We start from the raw sequence: 19,979 nt of genomic DNA, 5'->3' as shown, positions 1-19,979 counted from the left end.
ATGAAGTTTTCTAAATTGACGGTCAAACGGTCGAAGGGCAAAAACATAAGACAAGCAAAGTGGTTTGGACAGGAACGATTGTTTTCAAAAACTAGGGGTAAACCTGCCGAGTGTGACCCAACTAGGGGCATACAGCCAATTATCCCTGTATATGATATTGCTTAACTGAGTCTCAGTCGACTGAGACCTAACCACACTTATCCATAAAAGAAAAGAATCCATAAACATTGTTCCGCCGTCAGTTGAGTAAAAAGTTTAGTAAAAAAAATTGAGTAAAAAGTTGAGCATTTTGGAACACGTTGATCGCTCACCACCTTGTATTACCAAGCAACACAAGTACAAGTACAGATTAACAGGTGCACTGCCACTTACTCGCCAATGCGCACAATTACACAAATGCAGAAAGGAAACTGAGGATGCATGCAACATTAAAAAACACAGGCACGGTTAATTAAACAAAGCGCGGGGTTTGCAGCAGCTGGACTGCCGGCCGGAGCAAGGCTGGTTTCAGCGCTTCCTGATGGAGAAGGCGGCGAGGACGACGAGGAGCACGAAGATGAAGACCGAGAGGAAGGAGGCCACGACTGCGCCGCTCGTGCGCCGGCAGAAGCCGTGGAACTGCATGCAGATGGGCACCCAGTTGGCGCGCTCGTTCCCGCTGTGCGCCAGGTCCACGATGGCCGCCGCCGCCGCTGCCCCCGCCGTCAGCAGCCCGAGCATGATCTGCATGATCGCAATGGTTAACCGCCCTGTCACGTGCATGATGTGCGTGGCGCCGTTGGAGCGAGTCGGGAAGAAAGAAAAGGGCTTGTCAGTTGTTACCGTGTCGCAGACGAGCAAGAGAAGCCTCAGGACGGTGGTTTGAGGCCGCAGCACGACGACGGCGGAGAACGGGAGCGATAAGAGCAGGTACCCCGCGGCGATCGCACTCGCCACCATGAGGAACCTGCAAGAACGCATACATGAGGCGCGGCATTCGCCATTAACTTAATTCGAACGATCGATGATGGGTACTGACAGGAAGGCCGGGAAGTCGTCGAAACGGGCGCGGAACTGGAAGAACTCGGTGAAGACGGAGAGCGTCTCGTCGGACGTGCCGGTGGCGATGGCCGCCGCGAGCGCGGGCCCGAACGCCGCGATCCTCAGCAGGAGGTCGAGGAACGCCATGCACCGGCTGCCGCGGTCGCTACGCCGGAAGAACCGCATGGGGAACTTGCGCGGCGTCGTCGTCGTGGCCGCGGCTGGAGCGGCAGCCGGAGGCGCCGCCGCGGGGGCCTTGGAGTTGGAGGGCGCGCCCTGGCCGGGGGCGACGTCGTAAACGGGGATGACAGTGGCGGCCTCGCTGGTGCTCATGTTCGGTGCTTGCGTGAGGATCGTCGGACGCGGGAGGAGAGGAGAAAGCGGCGGGGGCTTTTGATGGGGTTTATGAGATGAGGGGTGCTTGTGTTTGATTTGATTGGTTTGCGGTGGCAGCGGCGGATTTTATAGAGGCACAGACGTCCTGCCGCCTGCTGGGATGAGTTGGGTATGGTGTGAATGAGTGAGGCGATCATGGAGTGGAGAAGTTTGTGCAGAGGTTGGGAGGGTTGTGGTTCGGGTTTGGGCATTGTGGGAGTGGCCGAGTTGGAGTGGTTGCCAACTGCTCTGAAATGCAAGCGCCAAGCAGTATCTGCACTGGCCAGCTCTCACAATGTATGAATCATGGATGAACTGCCTCGACATCTGCTCTGTTACTTATGAAGTCGTGCTAACTTTTTTGGCTTTTCCAGGCTGCATATTAGTATTTTGAACCAAAATCTTAAATGATCACTTGCTATAGCCTCATACATATTTATATACAAATAAATCATTGTTTCCATCAATAAACATGACCTAAAATAAAGGAAATAGCCTCAAAATAATGATAATAATAAATCATTCTTCACAAATTCTTAATCTGAAAAAAACACATTCTTGGCAACCACCTGTTCATGTCCATCATGCTCTGAAGTGGTCCAGTACCCTCCTACCATATTGAAAGGAGAATCGTCCCAATTACATCCTCCATGTGAATAGTTTTAGTTTTGTGTCATGTGACAACGCTAGGCGTTGGTGGGCCGATCAAGTCACTGGATTGGATTGGTTGTCCCGCGTGGTGTTGGATCAAGCAGGCTAGCACCGTTAGATTCATGAGTCCCTCATCCTGGTCTCTTCGCTTCATGACGAACGCACGAAAAATCCCCTCTCACCCCTCGCCGTCACATGAAGCACACGACACCGCCCACTGTCACCACGCGACGCTTAGCTTGGCCCCCATCACTACGCGGCACCGAACTCTTGTAAGGGCAGCATCCACCGACGACTCACGTGAGAGGGCGCTCGACACTGGCGCCGCTCCGCCTTGCAGCACCGCTCCATTCGCTTGTAGTGCCGCCGAATGCATTGCAACATCGGTGGTGTCGCTCATAGCATCACCACCTAGCTAGCAGTAGTGGTGTTCCCTCGCAGCATAGTCATAGAAACACACGCTTGGGCTCATAGCATCGTGCATAGCAAGGCACAACTTTGTTGTCCACCATCGTAGCGTCATCGTCTCCACCTAACTAGCAGTAGCGGTGTTCGCCTTGCAACCTAGTCGCAACAGCGCGCTCTTGGGCTCGTAGCATTGCGCATAGCTAGCCGCAACATTGTTGTCCACCATCATAGCGTCCTCGTTGCCGCCTTGCAGCATTGTGCAAGCAACACACGGTTGGTAGCATCACCTGTCGCCAATCACAAAATAGATGTCAATTGTGTCAGCCCGCCATAGACGATCCTTGCAGCAATGAAGGGCATCTTACAGTAGCACAACGGCTGTCCTAGCAACAATTGGGCCCATCGCGTGCAATGGTGGGTGTCGATTGCCATCGCGCGGTGATCCGGTGGCCTATAGTGCACGCCACACAACTTTGGTCGGGGAGTGAGCAACATGAGCAAGAGAGGGAGACGAAAAAAGAGAAGAGGACGAGATAGTGGTGCGAGAGTGAATGGATGGACAAGAGCAACATGTCGTGGAAAAGGATAAGGCATGGGGCCCATCGGGCCACATGGCGAGCACGTGTCATGGTCGATGACTCGATTAGAATCCTTTACATATGGTAAATGCATTGCCCGACAACCAAATCATGGATGAAGGTAGGTGAATCACCTGGCCAAACGGCTTGGGCTCATGGACCATCTTCGAAACAAACGACGCTAATGCGTCCGCAACATTATTACATGCATGAGCGCAATAACCAACATAAAATGTATTAAAAGTGCAGCATAGCCAGGGCTTTAATCTCCCTAAACAGGACACCATTGGGCGCAAGATCGAAACTCTTCGAATTGTTGACGGCTTGGACTAGTAGTGTTGGGTAACGTAGTAATTTCAAAACAATTCCTACGCACACGCAAGATCATGGTGATGTATAGCAACGAGAGGGGAGAGTGTTGTCCACATACCCTCGTAGACCGAAAGCGGAAGCGTTAGCACAACGCGGTTGATGTAGTCGTACGTCTTCACGATCCGACCGATCCAAGTACCGAACGTACGGCACCTCCGAGTTCAGCACACGTTCAGCTCGATGACGTCCCGCGAACTCCGATCCAGCAGAGCTTCACGGGAGAGTTCCGTCAGCACGACGGCGTGATGACGGTGATGATGTTGTTACCGACGCAGGGCTTTGCCTAAGCACTGCTACGATATGACCGAGGTGCAATATGGTGGAGGAGGGCACCGCACACGGCTGGAATAGATCAACATATCAACTTGTGTGTCCATGGGGTGCCCCCTGCCCCCATATATAAAGGGGTGGAGGAGGAGAGGGCCGGCCCTCTCTATGGCGCGCCCTAGGGGAGTCCTACTCCCACCGAGAGTAGGATTCCCCTCTTTCCTAGTACAAGTAGGAGCCCTTCCAAGTAGTAGGAGTAGGAGAGAAGGAAAGGGAAAAGAAAAGAGAAGGAAGGAGGGGGCGCCACCCCTCCCCCTAGTCCAATTCGGACAAAGCCTTGGGGGAGCACGCAGCCTCCCCTCTCTCTTTCCTCTAAAGCCCAATAAGGCCCATATACTCCCCGGCGAATTCCCGTAACTCCCCGGTACTCCGAAAAATACCCGAATCACTCGGAACCTTTCCGATGTCCGAATATAGTCGTCCAATATATCGATCTTTACGTCTCGACCATTTAGAGACTCCTCGTCATGTTCTCGATCTGATCCGGGACTCCGAACTACCATCGGTACATCATAACACATAAACTCAACGTCACCGAACGTTAAACGTGCGGACCCTACGGGTTCGAGAACTATGTAGACATGACCGAGACTCGTTTCCGGTCAATAACCAATAGCAGAACCTGGATGCTCATATTGGCACCCACATATTCTACGAAGATCTTTATCGGTCAAACCGCATAACAACATACGTTGTTCCCTTTGTCATCGGTATGTTACTTTCCTGAGATTCGATCGTCGGTATCTCAATACCTAGTTCAATCTCTTTACCGGCAAGTCTCTTTGCTCATTCCGTAATACATCATCCCGCAACTAACTCATTAGTTACAATGCTTGCAAGGCTTATAGTGATGTGCATTACCGAGAGGGCCCAGAGATACCTCTCGGACAATCGGAGTGACAAATCCTAATCTCGAAATACGCCAACTCAGCAAGTACATTCGGAGACACCTGTAGAGCACCTTTATAATCACCCAGTTACGTTGTGACGTTTGGTAGCACACAAAGTGTTCCTCCGGTAAACGGGAGTTGCATAATCTCATAGTCATAGGAACATGTATAAGTCATGAAGAAAGCAATAGCAACATACAAAACGATCAAGTGCTAAGCTAACGGAATGGGTCAAGTCAATCACATCATTCTCCTAATGATATAATCTCATTAATCAAATGACAACTCATGTCCATGGCTAGGAAACTCAACCATCTTCGATTAACGAGCTAGTCAAGTAGAGGCATACTAGTGACACTATATTTGTCTATGTATTCACACATGTATTATGTTTCCGGTTAATACAATTCTAGCATGAATAATAAACATTTATCATGAAATAAGGAAATAAATAATAACTTTATTATTGCCTCTAGGGCATATTTCCTTCAGTATCCCACTTGCACTAGAGTCAATAATCTAGTTCACATCGCCATGTGATTTAACATCAATAGTTCACATCTTTATGTGGTTAACACCCACAGTTCACATCGACATGTGACCAACACCCAAAGGGTTTACTAGAGTCAGTAATCTAGTTCACATCGCTATGTGATTAACACCCAAAGAGTACTAAGGTGTGATCATGTTTTGCTTGTGAGATAATTTTAGTCAACGGGTCTGTCACATTCAGATCCGTAAGTATTTCGCAAATTTCTATGTCTACAATGCTCTGCACGGAGCTACTCTAGCTAATAGCTCCCACTTTCAATATGTATCTAGATCGAGACTTAGAGTCATCTAGATCGGTATCAAAGCTTGCATCGACGTAACTCTTTACGACAAACTCTTTATCACCTCCATAACCGAGAAATATTTCCTTATTCCACTAAGGATAATTTTGACCGCTGTCCAGTGATCTACTCCTAGATCACTATTGTACCCTCTTGCCAAACTCTTGGTGAGGTACACAATAGATCTGGTACACAGCATGGAATACTTTAAAGAACCTATGGCTGAGGCATAGTGAATGACTTTCATTCTCTTTCTATCTTCTGCCGTGGTCGGGCTTTGAGTCTTACTCAATTTCACACCTTGTAACACAGGCAAGAACTCTTTCTTTGACTGTTCCATTTTGAACTACTTCAAAATCTTGTCAAGGTATGTACTCATTGGAAAAACTTATCAAGCGTCTTGATCTATCTCTATAGATCTTGATGCTCAATATGTAAGCAGCTTCACCGAGGTCTTTCTTTGAAAAAATCCTTTCAAATACTCCTTTATGCTTTCCAGAAAATTCTACATTATTTCCGATCAACAAAATGTCATCCACATGTACTTATCAGAAAGGCTGTAGTGCTCCCACTCACTTTTGTAAATATAGGCTTCACCATAAGTCTGTATAAAACTATATGCTTTGATCAACTTATCAAAGCGTATATTCCAACTCCGAGATGCTTGCACCAGTCCATAGATAGATCGCTGGAGCTTTGCACACTTTCTTAGCACCTTTAGGATCGACAAATCCTTCTGGTTGCATCATATACAACTCTTCTTTTAAGAAATCCATTAAAGAATGCAGGTTTGACATCCATTTGCCAAATTTCATAAAATGCGGCAATTGCTAACATGATTCGAACAGACTTTTTAAGCATCGATACAAGTGAGAAAATCTCATTGTATTCAACATCTTGAACTTGTCGAAAACATTTTTGCGACAATTCGAGCTTTGTAGATAGTAACACTACTATCAGCGTATGTCTTCTGGTTGAAGATCCATTTATTCTCAATGGCTTGCCGATCATCGGGAAATTCCGCCAAAGTCCATACTTTGTTTTCATACATGGATCCTATCTCAGATTTCATGGCCCCAAGCCATTTTGCGGAATCTGGGCTCACCATCGCTTCCTCATAGTTCGCAGGTTCGTCATGGTCTAGTAACATGACTTCCAGAACAGGATTACCGTACCACTCTGGTGCGGATCTTACTCTGGTTGACATACGAGGTTCGGTAGTAACTTGATCTGAAGTTTCATGATCATCATCATTAACTTCCTTACTAATTCGTGTAGGCATCACTGGAACTGATTTCAGTGATGGGCTACTTTCCAATTCGAGAGAAGGTACAATTACCTCATCAAGTTCTACTTTCCTCCCACTCACTTCTTTCGAGAGAAACTCCTTCTTTAGAAAGGATCCATTCTCAGCAACGAATATCTTGCCTTCGGATCTGTGATAGAAGGTGTACCCAACAGTTTCTTTTGGGTATACTATGAAGACACATTTCTCCGATTTGGGTTTGAGCTTATCAGGATGAAACTTTTTCACATAAGCATCGCAACCCCAAACTTTAAGAAACGACAGCTTAGGTTTCTTGCTAAACCATAGTTCATACGGTGTCGTCTCAACGGATTAGACGGTGCCCTATTTAACGTGAATGCAGCTGTCTCTAATGCATAACCCCAAAACGATAGTGGTAAATCGGTAAGAGACATCATAGATTGCACTATATCCAATAAAGTACGGTTATGACGTTCGGACACACCATTATGCTATGGTGTTCCAGGTGGCATGAGTTTGTGAAACTATTCCACATTGTTTTAATTGAGGGCCAAACTCGTAACTCAAATATCCGTCTCTGCGATCAAATCGCAGAAAAACTTTATTTTCTTGTTACAATAATTCTCCACTTCACTCTGAAATTCTTTGAACTTTTCAACTGTTTCAGTTTTCATTAAGTAGATATACCCATATCTGCTCAAATCATCTGTGAAGGTCAGGAAATAACGATACCCGCCGCGAGCCTCAACACTCATCAGACTGCATACATCGGTATGTATTATTTCCAATAAGTCAGTAGCTCACTCCATTGTTCCGGAGAACGGAGTCTTAGTCATCTTGCCTATGAGGAATGGTTCGCAAGCATCAACTGATTCATAATCGAGTGATTCCAAAAGCCCATCAGCATGGATTTTCTTCATGCACTTTACACCAATATGACCTAAACGGCAGTGCCACAAATAAGTTGCACTATCATTATTAACTTTGCATCTTTTGGCTTCAATATTATGAATATGTGTATCACTATGATCGAGATCCAACAAACCATTTTCATTGGGTGTATGACCATAGAAGGTTTTATTCATGTAAACAGAACAACAATTATTCTCTAACTTACATGAATAACCGTATTGCAATAAACATGATCAAATCATATTCATGCTCAACGCAAACACCAAATAACACTTATTTAGGTTCAACACTAATCCCGAAAGTATAGGGAGTGTGCGATGATGATCATATCAATCTTGGAACCACTTCCAACACACATCGTCACTTCACCCTTAACTAGTCTCTGTTCATTCTGCAACTCCCGTTTCGAGTTACTAATTTTAGCAACTGAACCGGTATCAAATACCCAGGGGTTGCTACGAACACTAGTAATGTATGCATCAATAACATGTATATCAAATATACCTTTTTTCACTTTGCCCTTCTTTTCCGCGAAATACTTGGGGCAGTTCCATTTCCAGTGACCAGTCCCTTTGCAGTAGAATCACTTAGTCTCAGGCTTAGGTCCAGACTTGGGCTTCTTCACTTGAGCAGCAACTTGTTTGCTGTTCTTCTTGAAGCCCCCCTTCTTCCCTTTGCCTTTTTTCTTAAAACTAGTGGTCTTGTCAACCATCAACACTTGATGCTTTTCTTGATTTCTACCTTCGTCGATTTCAGCATCACGAAGAGCTTGGGAATTGTTTCCGTTATCCCTTGCATATTATAGTTCATCACGAAGTTCTAGTAACTTGGTGATAGTGACTAGAGAACTTTGTCAATTACTATCTTATCTGGAAGATTAACTCCCACTTGATTCAAGCAATTGTAGTACCCAGACATTCTGAGCACATGCTCACTAGCTGAGCTATTCTCCTCCATCTTGTAGGCAAAGTACTTGTCAAAGGTCTCATACCTTTTGACATGGGCATGAGTCTGAAATACTAATTTCAACTCTTGGAACATCTCATATGCTCCGTGGCGTTTCAAAAAAACATCTTTGAAGCCCCGATTCTAAGCCGTAAAGCATGGTGCACTAAACTATCAAGTAGTCATCATACTGAGCTTTTGTCAAACGTTCATAACGTCTGCATCTGCTCCTGTAATAGTTCTGTCACCTAGCGGTGCATTAAGGACATAATACTTCTGTGCAGCAATGAGGTTAATCCTCAGATCACGGACCAAGTCCGCATCATTGCTACTAATATCTTTCAACTTAGTTTTCTATAGGAACATATCAAAACAAAAACGAGGAGCAACAACGCGAGCTATTGATCTACAACATAGATATGCTAATACTACCAGGACTAAGTTCATGATAAATTAAAGTTCAATTAATCATATTACTTCAGAACTCCCACTTAAATAGACATCCCTCTAATCATCTAAGTGATCATGTGATCCATATCAACTAAAACATGTCCGATCATCACGTGAGATGGAGTAGTTTTCAATGGTGAACATCACTATGTTGATCATATCTACTATATGATTCACGCTCGACCTTTCGGTCTCAGTGTTTCGAGGCCATATCTGCATATGCTAGGCTCGTCAAGTTTAACCTGAGTATTCCGCGTGTGCAAAACTGTCTTGCACCCGTTGTATTTGAACGTGGAGCTTATCACACCCGATCATCACGTGGTGTCTCAGCACGAAGAACTTTCGCAACGGTGCATACTCAGGGAGAACACTTATACCTTGAAATTTAGTGAGAGATCATCTTATAAAGCTACCGCCGAACTAAGCAAAATAAGATGTATGAAAGATAAACATCACATGTAATCAAAATATGTGACATGATATGGCCATCATCATCTTGTGCTTTTGATCTCCATCTCCAAAGTATTGTCATGATATCCAATGTTACCGGCATGACACCATGATCTCCATCATCTTGATCTTTTATCAACGTGTCGTCACATGGTCGTCTCACCAGCTATTGCTTTTGCAACTATTGCTATCGCATAGCGATAAAGTAAAGCAATTACATGGCACTTGCATCTTATGCAATAAAGAGACAACAATAAGGCTCCTGCCAGTTGCCGATAACGTTAACAAAACATGATCATCTCATACAACAATTTATATCTCATCACGTCTTGACCATATCACATCACAACATGCCCTGCAAAAACAAGTTAGACGTCCTCTACTTTGTTGTTGCAAGTTTTACGTGGCTGCTACAGGATGAGCAAGAACCGTTCTTACCTACGCATCAAAACCACAACGATATTTCGTCAAGTTAGTGTTGTTTTAACCTTCATAAGGACCGGGAGTAGCCACACTCGGTTCAACTAAAGTTGGAGAAACTGACAACCGCCAGCCACCTATGTGCAAAGCATGTCGGTAGAACCAGTCTCGCGTAAGCGTACGCGTAATGTCGGTCCGGGCCGCTTCATCCAACAATACCGCCGAACAGAAGTATGACATGCTGGTAAGCAGTATGACTTGTATTGCCCACAACTCACTTGTGTTCTACTCGTGCATATAACATCTACGCATAAAACCAGGCTCGGATGCCACTGTTGGGTAACATAGTAATTTCAAAAATTTCCTACGCACACGCAAGATCATGGTGATGTATAGCAACGAGAGGGGAGAGTGTTGTCCATGTACCCTCGTAGACCGAAAGCGGAAGCGTTAGCACAACGCGGTTGATGTAGTCGTACGTCTTCACGATCCGACCGATCCAAGTACCGAATGTACGGCATCTCCGAGTTCAGCACACGTTCAGCTCGATGACGTCCCGCAAACTCCGATCCAGCAGAGCTTCACGGGAGAGTTCCATCAGCACGACGGCGTGATGACGGTGATGATGTTGTTACCGACGAAGGGCTTTGCCTAAGCACCGCTACAATATGACCGAGGTGGAATATGGTGGAGGGGGGCACCGCACACGGCTGGAATAGATCAACAGATCAACTTGTGTGTCCATGTGGTGCCCATGCCCCCGTATATAAAGGAGTGGAGGAGGGGAGGGCCGGCCCTCTCTATGGCGCGCCCTAGTGGAGTCCTACTCCCACCGGGAGTAGGATTCCCCTCTTTCCTAGTACAAGTAGGATCCCTTCCAAGTAGTAGGAGTAGGAGAGAAGGAAAGGGAAAAGAAAAGAGAAGGAAGGAGGGGGCGTCGCCCCTCCCCCTAGTCGAATTCGGACAAAGCCTTGGGGGGGGGGGGGGGCGGGCGCAGCCTCCCCTCTCTCTTTCCCCTGAAGCCCAATAAGGCCCATATACTCCCCGACGAATTCCCGTAACTCCCCGGTACTCCGAAAAATACCCGAATCACTCGGAACCTTTCCGATGTTCGAATATAGTCATCCAATATATCGATCTTTACGTCTCGACCATTTCGAGACTCCTCGTCATGTCCCCGATCTCATCCGGGACTCCGAACTACCTTCGGTGCATCAAAACACATAAACTCATAATACAAATCGTCACTGAACGTTAAGCGTGCGGACCCTACGGGTTCGAGAACTATGTAGACATGACCGAGACTCGTTTCCGGTCAATAACCAATAGCGGAACCTGGATGCTCATATTGGCTCCCACATATTCTACGAAGATCTTTATCGGTCAAACCGCATAACAACGTACGATTTGTCCCGGTTCATAAGGCCCATCTGTCCCGGTTGGGGATCCGGGACTAAAGGGTCATTACTAATGCCTAGGCCTTTAGTCCCGATTCTTATACTAACCGGGACAGATGGGCCTCCACGTGGCCGGCGCTGCGAGCCCAGGCAGGAGGCCCTTTAGTCCCGGTTGGTGGCACCAACCGGGACCAATAGGCATCCACGCGTCAGCTGTTCAGGGGCTAGGGTTTTTGTTTTTTTCTGAAAGGGGGGTGGATTTGGGGGTTTTGTATGGTTAATTAAGGTGTTTCATATATTGTGTTAGGTAGCTAATTAATTAATAGAGAGAAGTGTCCTCTCCTATCTCCGTGCTTGGTCGACGCTATGTACTATACGTATAGAGAGGCCCTCGACACGCTAGCTAGTAAGAAAAATGAAGGAAACCATTAAGTACAGAAGTTCGTCATGCATACCGAGAGAAGTGATCGACCTCTCCTTCTCCGAGAGATTGTTCGAACAACAAGTTTTCGTATTATCTATCAGACGCTACTGGCTACATACATATACATATAAAATATGTAAGATCTCTTATAATCCCCTATCATTGGAACTCAACTTCCACATGGTATTCTCCAGCTTTATTGATGATGTGGTCAAGAAAGAATCCCACCAATTCCTCTTGAATTGCTTTCATGCGATCTTGTGGTAGGAGTTCATTCCGCATCTGCCACGTCTAATTTGAAGAAGGGGGTTAATACATATATATGAATGAAACTCAACAGAAATGATGGTGTAATAAAATGAAATTGTGAATATTATTGCTTACGCACTTCATATTGTCTTTTAGAGTAGCCCCGCTTATCTTTGCAAGTCGCGTTGTAGATGAACTCGCACACGTAGTATCCACAGTAATCATTCCCTTATTCCTGCCACAAGCACTTTACGAGAAATAGAGGTCAATCAAACTGATAATGAAGCATTATAAATAGCATTGATAAAAGTAGCTAGAATCAACGGGAGATGCGCGCAACTAGCTAGCTAGTAGTACTTACTTTCGGGTATGTATATCGCAGCTCCTTCGGCAGTCCCGGAGCTTCTGCGGTGAACTGTTTCCAAACCCTGCAAGACAAAGAAAATGATTATTACTTGAGATATCAGGAAATGAACAAAAAGTTGCCGATATGGTGCGATAATGATCGATTGAACTTACTTGTTGAGAATTTTAGTCATGTCCGCATAGGTATCGGGATCTTTTCGTCTCGAGTCTAAGACGGTTACTAGTCCCCGCTCAAGCTTAATCTCCATGAGAATATAGTGGAAGCTGCGCACGCATGCATAACTCATCAATTACATTACTATAACCTCGCTCGAGAAATAAGGAAAACCGAATATGCACACGACAGTAACACTCACTTGAAGTTGTAAGGAAAGAGTATTAAATCTTTGTTTTGATTTATTAACAATGATTTGAGCAAGTTGGCCTCGGCCTCTTCGGCTCTCTTTTTAACCTGAAATTCATCTATGAGATTTGTGTTAATCAACCCAATATCATACGTTTCTGCTTTTCTGCACTCGACGATCTTCAATCTGCATAATATAGTGAGGATAATTATAAATACATGCAATAAAAGAGCTGAGCTATATATAGAGACTTAATGACAGAAGTAGTACTTACAGACAGTAGCAAGTGACCGTTAATTTATCGAGGGCCTTTTGATTGAAGAACTGGAAGAACTCCTCAAATGGAACATGCAACAGATCAATTCCAACGAGGTCGTGCTCCTCTTTAACTCTCAGATACAAAGTATTCGTCCCCCCAGACTCTCTGCAGGTTTTCATGTACCAATTATGGAATCTTCGCATCATCGTTGATAGAGATTTTTCATCTTTGACGAGAGGCTTCCCGTACTCGTATCTGTGTTTGTCCACCTCCAAGAAATCATAATGTACATCGTCGGGCAGGTAATCTCCAAGATTGCTATAACCGGGCACCATCCCCGGAGCATTAGCCACGATGTCGCTAGACACATTGAGCGGGGGGCACGATTGGTTTGCTTGTTCGCCGAGCTGGGCAATTTTTTTCCCAGCCGCTCGTCGTTCTTTTAACCATTGATCACTGACAGTACTTCCCGACCGCTCCGCTTCGAGATATGCCTTTTCAGTAACGCACTCATAGTTGGTTTTCGGCGGAGACTTTGGTGGTTTCCTCAGGGCATCGATAGTGCGCTTTGCTTTCACCGGATCTACCTTCTCCTCCGGAGGTGGATGTAGCTTTGCTTTCACCCCTTCAAAGAAGTCTTTCACTTCGGTCCGCATGATCTTCGCGTTTTCCTCCTCGGTCCTCTCATACGGTAACTTCTCTAGAGGCTTGAGAGGTGGACCGTATCTGTATTGCCTCCCGCCTCTGGCTGTACTGCTAGACGCCGGAGCAGACGAAGCGACTGCGGCTATCTTCTTTCGTGCTTGCTTACGAGGCGGAGGAGAAGGACTACGACGCGTGGGACCAGCCGGGGCGGCGGCGGGTCTCTTCAGCCCTTGCTGGCGAGGCGGAGAAGGAGGAGGCTGGTGGCTACTCGGGCGCGCCGGCGCAGGCGGAGAAGGAGGCGGAGTGCCGCCATGCGCCGGAGAAGGAGGTTGAGTGCCCTGATCGTCACTCGCCGGAGGAGGAGGCGGAGTGCCGCCACGCGCCAGAGAAGGAGGCTGAGTGCCTTGATTGTCACTCGCCGGAGGAGGAGGCGGAGTGCCCTGACTCGCCGGAGGAGGAGGCGGAGTGCCCTGACTCGCCGGAGGAGGAGGAGGAGGCGGAGGCATCCAGTTCGGAAGGTTGATGAGCTCCTTCCGCCATAGGCATGAAGTCTTCAGACAAGAACCCAGCCGAGTCTCCCCGTCACCCGTAGGGTGGTCAAGCTGGAGGTCCTCAAATCCTTCTGTGATATCATCCACCATCACCCTAGCATATCCTTCTGGAATCGGCCGACAGTGAAAAGTTGCGCCAGGTTCAGGAGGTGCAACAGAGCCAACAGCCGCCTTGACTTTCAATTCCATCCACTGCGTCATAAGGTGGCAATGCTGAGACTCCGTGATAGCATCTACGGGGTAGCTAGCAGGAGCCGTGAAGACAGGCTCCTGAAGCAGCTCCGTGGAAGCCACGCTGCTTCTCCGCTGAGATGGCGGGGTAGCTTCGGGTGTAGCTTCGGTAGGTCGCGTGCTACGAACTGCCTCTCGTTCCTCTAGCGCTTGTACCCTTGCGTGCAGCGCCTGTAGTTGGGTCAAATCCTTTTTCTTCTTTCTCTCCCGGCGTTTGTAACCGCCTGCGTCGGGAAATCCGGCCTTCCACGAAAGGGAGCCTGGCGTGCCTCGTGTCCGTCCGGGGCGCTCAGGATTCCCGAGGGCCTCTATGAGCTCGTCGTTCTCTCTGTCCGAAACGAACGTCCCTTGCTGCGCCTTTTCGATATACTCTTAAAGCTTCTCGATGGGTGTGTTCAGCTGCTCGTTGGTCCAAACGCACTTCACTGTTACAGGGTCCCAATTTCCCCCAACCCCGAAGAACCAAGTCCTGCAACAGTCTGGCCAGCGTCGCGTCTCTGGTTCGATCCCTTTATCAATGAGGTCATTCTCAGCCTTGTCGCACAACGGCCGGGCTTTCAGGCAGCCACCTGACCCCGTGCGATGGTGATGCTTCTTCTTTGCAGCATTTTTCTTGTTTGTCGCTGACATCTTCGCTGCTCTCTCAGATTTCTTTTTGGTGACAAATTCGGGCCACCGATCTTTGATCTTCTCAACTCGGCCGATGAATTCTGGAGTCTTGTCTTGGTCGACAAACGATGATTTCAGCTCATTGTTCCACCTCCTGAATAGCTCAGCCATCTTCTTAAGAGCATAAGCCTTGATCATTGGCTTTTTAACTAGATTATCCGGATCCTCCTCTGGCGGGAAGGTGAAATTTTCCTGCTGCGCGATCCAAAGATCAACTTTCTGCCTATCGCTGACATAAGACACCTGAGAGTCTTTGTCCTTAGGCTTCAACCATTGCTCGATGCTGATCGGGATCATGTCCCTCACTAGAACCCCGCACTGAGCATTACATTTTTGCTTGGTCCGGAGGGGTTCAATCGGTTGGCCAGCGCGATCAATTTCGATGATCGTGTACCTTTCATCCGCGCGCAACTTTCTCTTCGGGCCTCATCTCGTTACCGAAGTGTTGCTCGATCCGGAGGGCTAGAAAAGAAGAAAAAGAAGAGAGTTAATATGTGTACATACCAAAAACAATTAATGCATCAATTAGCTATAGTCAGCACATGCTTAATTAATTAATATATATACCTGGCCGGACTCCGTTCGGTCACCGGAGCCTGTTTCTTCATCCTGTCCTTCCCCCTCCATTCGGTCACCGGAGCCGTCATCACGGTGTCCTTCGTCCTCCATTGTTTGATCATCGTCGTAGCCTGCTTCTTCATCCTGTCTTTCCAGACCATCGGTGCATGTGTCGTTGAGAAATAACGACAAGACGGCAACACTTCTGTGTGCGATTATCTCCCCCCAACACCGCTTCTTTTGCTTCGTCTTGGGGGTGCGGATCCATAGTTTCTGCAAATATTTACAACATGGCAATTATTATTCAAACATGACAGATGGATATATTAGTGGCAAATGTTGAACTAGCTAGCTAAGCACAATAAGGAATCATATTAGTGGCATGGCCTCGATGCTTCTCTAGGGTTTGGGGTGGCCTCGGCAACGCTTCAAGGGTTTGGGTAGGAGACCGACATCATTTTTTTCTAGGGTTTGGGTGTCCTCGAGAGTTTTGGTCGAGCGAGAGGGCCGGGGGGTGCTCCCGTGGTATAAGTTATCATGGTCGAGAGAGGGTATAAATATCGACCGTCCATCATGTCGAAGTTATCTGGGGAGAAGATCGAAGAAAAAAAGAAGAAGAAAGAGGAGAAGAAGATCGAAGAAAAAAAGAAGAAAAAAAAGACGAGAAGAAGAAAGGAATAGAGGAGAAGAAGAAAAAATAGAAAATTCCTTTCTTCTTCTCCTCTTCTTTTTCTTCTTTTTTCCTCTTCTTATTTATTTCTCCTCTTCTTCCTCTCCTCTTCTTCTCCTTTCTTCCTCTTCTTATTTTCGTTTTTCCTCTCCTTCTTTTTCTTCTTCTTCCTTTCCTAGCTAGATATATAAAACTTTTCTAAAAATGTAACTTTTGCATATATAAAACTTTTCCATGGATCATCATTTCTCATATATATCCATCTATAGCCACATACATATATAAATGGAAAAAGATGCTATGAACAAAAATACATATATACTTGGTAAATATTCTATGAACATCGTTTCTCATATATATCAATGCATACATCCATTGATCATCATTGCTCATATATCCATAGTCATATATAAAAACTTTATGTATATGAACAAAAAACTTTTTTGACATATTTAGCACATTCTAAATTTTTCTAACTCTTTTACAACCACAAAAATTACTCCAACTTCATGACAGTACCCACACTCCATTTCACCAAAAACCTTCTGATCCATAGTTCAAAATTTTCAAATTTCATTCAAATGAAATTTGAACCAGATTCAAATTCCTTGCTGAAAACCTATTCTAAACCAATCCAAAAATTCTAAAATTTTGCCATCACCTTTGTCTTGCATCAGTACCTCACCACAAAAAATATCATAAATTCTAAAAATGTCCAAAGCCATCTAACATTTGATTAAACACCCTCTATATGCACTGTTCATATCTGTAAAAAAAATCAGAAATTTCCGAAAATTGGACGGCGTGTTGCTACTGCTCCACTCCTTCTCCTCTCCTCTCCTTCTCGTCTCCTTCTGCTCTTCAATGCGTCGGGGCCGGCGGCGACCATGGAGCAGGGGCAGAGAGCAAGGGGCGCTCGGGCGCAAGAGTAGCGCTCGATCGGGACCATGGGAAAGGGGGGGGCTCACTTCGAGGGGGCGGCGATGGTGACGGGGACGGCGGTCTCGGGGTGGCACGCGGTGACAGGGACGGCGGTCTCGGGACGGCACGCGGCGACAGGGACGAGGAGGGGTGGGCTTGGGGAGGCACGCAGCGACGGGGACGACGAGGACGGCGGGCTCGGGGATGCCGGCGACGAGGACGGCGTGGGCTCGGGGAGGCGACGGCGTTGGCGGCGGCGGCGTAGACGGCGAGGTGGAGCAGCCTGACGGCGTCGTCGGCGGGGGAGGGGGGACTGGCGATGAAAACTGAAATTTTTCACAAGTGTTTGTTATATAGTCCAAGCATTAGTCCCGGTTGGTGCCACCAACCGGGACCAAAGGTCTCTTTTCAGCAGCCCAAAGGGCTGGAAGCGGCGGCCTTTGGTCCCGGTTGGTGGCACCAACCGGGACTAAAGGGGGGGGGCATTGGTACCGGTTGGTGCCACGAACCGGTAACAATGCACACCTTTAGTCTCAGTTGGTGCTACCAACCGGGACCAAAGGCCTTGTGCTGCTGCGCCCGCGTCGAATGTTTAGTCCCACCTCGCTAGTTGAGAGGGGCGCGCAGTGGTTTATAAGCCCCACTGCCGCACCCCTCTCGAGCTCCTCTCCTTTGCAGGCTTACAGGCCTAATTCACTCTGCTATGCCAATTGGGCCTACTGGGCCTTCTGCGGGCCTGAATCCTGGCCCTTTGATGGGTTTCTAGTCGTATGCATGCCGTGGTGGCCCAGTAGGTGGCAATTTTTTTATGTTTTCCCAATTTTTATGTTTTCTTTTTTGCTTTTTTTGTTTTGTTTCTACTTACAACAAAATACTTATTTATTTTATTTTATTTTGTTTCTAACTACTTATTTATTTTATTTTATGATAATTCTTTTTGCTATTAAAGTTTCTAACAAAAAAAGTTCTTTATGAAATTTCTATTTGCTTTAAATGATTTTGAACAGAAAATACTTTGATAATTTTAGTTGCATGAATTTTATATAATTTTAGTAGAGGTTGCTTATAATGTTTTGAACAGAAAATACTTTGACAATTTTAGTTTCATAAAATTTTTTTATGTTATTAAAGTTTATTTTATTTTGTTTCTACTTATATATTTTATTACAGTTTATATTATTTTGTTTCTAATTACTTATTTATTTTATTTTATGATTATTCTTTTTGATATTAAAGTTTGTAACAAAGAAGTTGTTTATGAAAATTCATTTTGCTTTTAATGATTTTGAATAGAAAATACTTTGATAATTCATCATTTCACCCACATAGCATGTGCAAGAAAGTAGAGAGGCTTACGGCAAAAACTGGATGCACTTCGTGTACAAAACGGACAATTTCTTTCGAAATATCAAGGTTTCATACGGAAACTCGTGTGTTACAAAGGGATTTCATTTTTTTGAACTTATTTGAACTCCATAGTTTTTCTGTGTTCAAAATGCACCATTCAAAGCCACATCATCAATTTTCAACCCTTTCTGACTTCATTTGTTATTTATCATGCATTTACTGATTTTTTTCAGCTATAAGACCCTGAAATTGAAAAGCACTACACATGAACTCTGAAAAGGTTAAAAGTTGGCATGGTATCATCATTTCACCCACATAGCATGTGCAAGAAGGTAGAGAGGCTTACGGCAAAAACTGGATGCACTTCGTGTACAAAACGGACAATTTCTTTCGAAGTATCAGGGTTTCATACGGAAACTCGTCTGTTACAAAAGGATTTCGTTTTTTTGAACTTATTTGAACTCCATAGTTTTTCTGTGTTCAAAATGCACCATTCAAAGACACATCATCAATTTTCAACCCTTTCTGACTTCATTTGTTATTTTTCATGCATTTACTGATTTTTTCCAGCTATAAGACCCTGAAATTGAAAAGCACTACAAATAAACTCTGAAAAGGTTGAAAGTTGGCATGGTATCATCATTTCACCCACATAGCATGTGCAAGAAAGTAGAGAGGCTTACAGCAAAACTGGATGCACTTCGTGTACAAAACGGACAATCTCTTTCGAAGTATCAGAGTTTCATACGGAAACTCGTCTGTTATTTATCATGCATTTACTGATTTTTTCCAGCTATAAGACCCTGAAATTGAAAAGCACTACAAATGAACATGGATAGATAAGTGACCAAATTAATAGTAGTTCATCATCACATTAAAACCAAAGTACATACATAGTTTAAATTGAACAACATATAGCTCTCCAGAGCATCTAGTTAAACCATACATTGAAACTATGTAAAACCTTTCAATGAAAAAACAAATGCGATCATAATCACAACTAAGGTAACAATTGATCCAACGGCATAATGGTACCAAGCCTCGGTATGAATAGCATATTTTCTAATCTTTCTAATCTTCAACCGCATTGCATCCATCTTGATCTTATGATCATCGACGACATCCGCAACATGCAACTCCAATATCATCTTCTCCTCCTCAATTTTTTTTATTTTTTCCTTCAAGTAATTGTTTTCTTCTTCAACAATAGGGTCGGTTGGAATTTCTGGTTCAACCACCTCCTACATAAATAAAATCTATGTCACGTTGGTCGGCATAATTGTCATAAACAATAAATGAACCAAATACTTATAAAAAGATAATATATACCACATCCGAATCATAGACATGACGAGGGCCGACGGGGGCGGATACCAGAACCATCGCACTATATAATAACAAGGAATAATAAAAGTAAGAAAATTAGACAAGTATCTATCTGAAGTAAGAA

At 45.3% G+C, this 19,979-nt stretch overlaps 1 protein-coding gene across 1 annotated transcript; it reads right to left on the bottom strand.

Annotated features, from left to right (window-relative positions):
- Positions 1-278: 278 nt before the first annotated feature.
- On the bottom strand, positions 279-1,470 carry LOC109746056 (casparian strip membrane protein 1). The gene is made up of 3 exons (XM_020305169.4): positions 1,019-1,470; positions 823-946; positions 279-723 (listed from the first exon to the last, which is right to left on the bottom strand). The coding sequence occupies exons 1-3, from the start codon at positions 1,351-1,353 to the stop codon at positions 508-510; spliced, it is 675 nt and encodes a 224-aa protein (XP_020160758.1). The 5' UTR covers positions 1,354-1,470; the 3' UTR covers positions 279-507.
- Between the last annotated feature and the right edge of the window lie 18,509 nt (positions 1,471-19,979).

The sequence above is a fragment of the Aegilops tauschii genome, chromosome 2 (assembly GCF_002575655.3).
Source record: "Aegilops tauschii subsp. strangulata cultivar AL8/78 chromosome 2, Aet v6.0, whole genome shotgun sequence".
In the NCBI taxonomy this organism is placed as follows: Eukaryota; Viridiplantae; Streptophyta; class Magnoliopsida; order Poales; family Poaceae; genus Aegilops; species Aegilops tauschii.
This window is presented reverse-complemented; position numbering and strand designations above follow the sequence as displayed.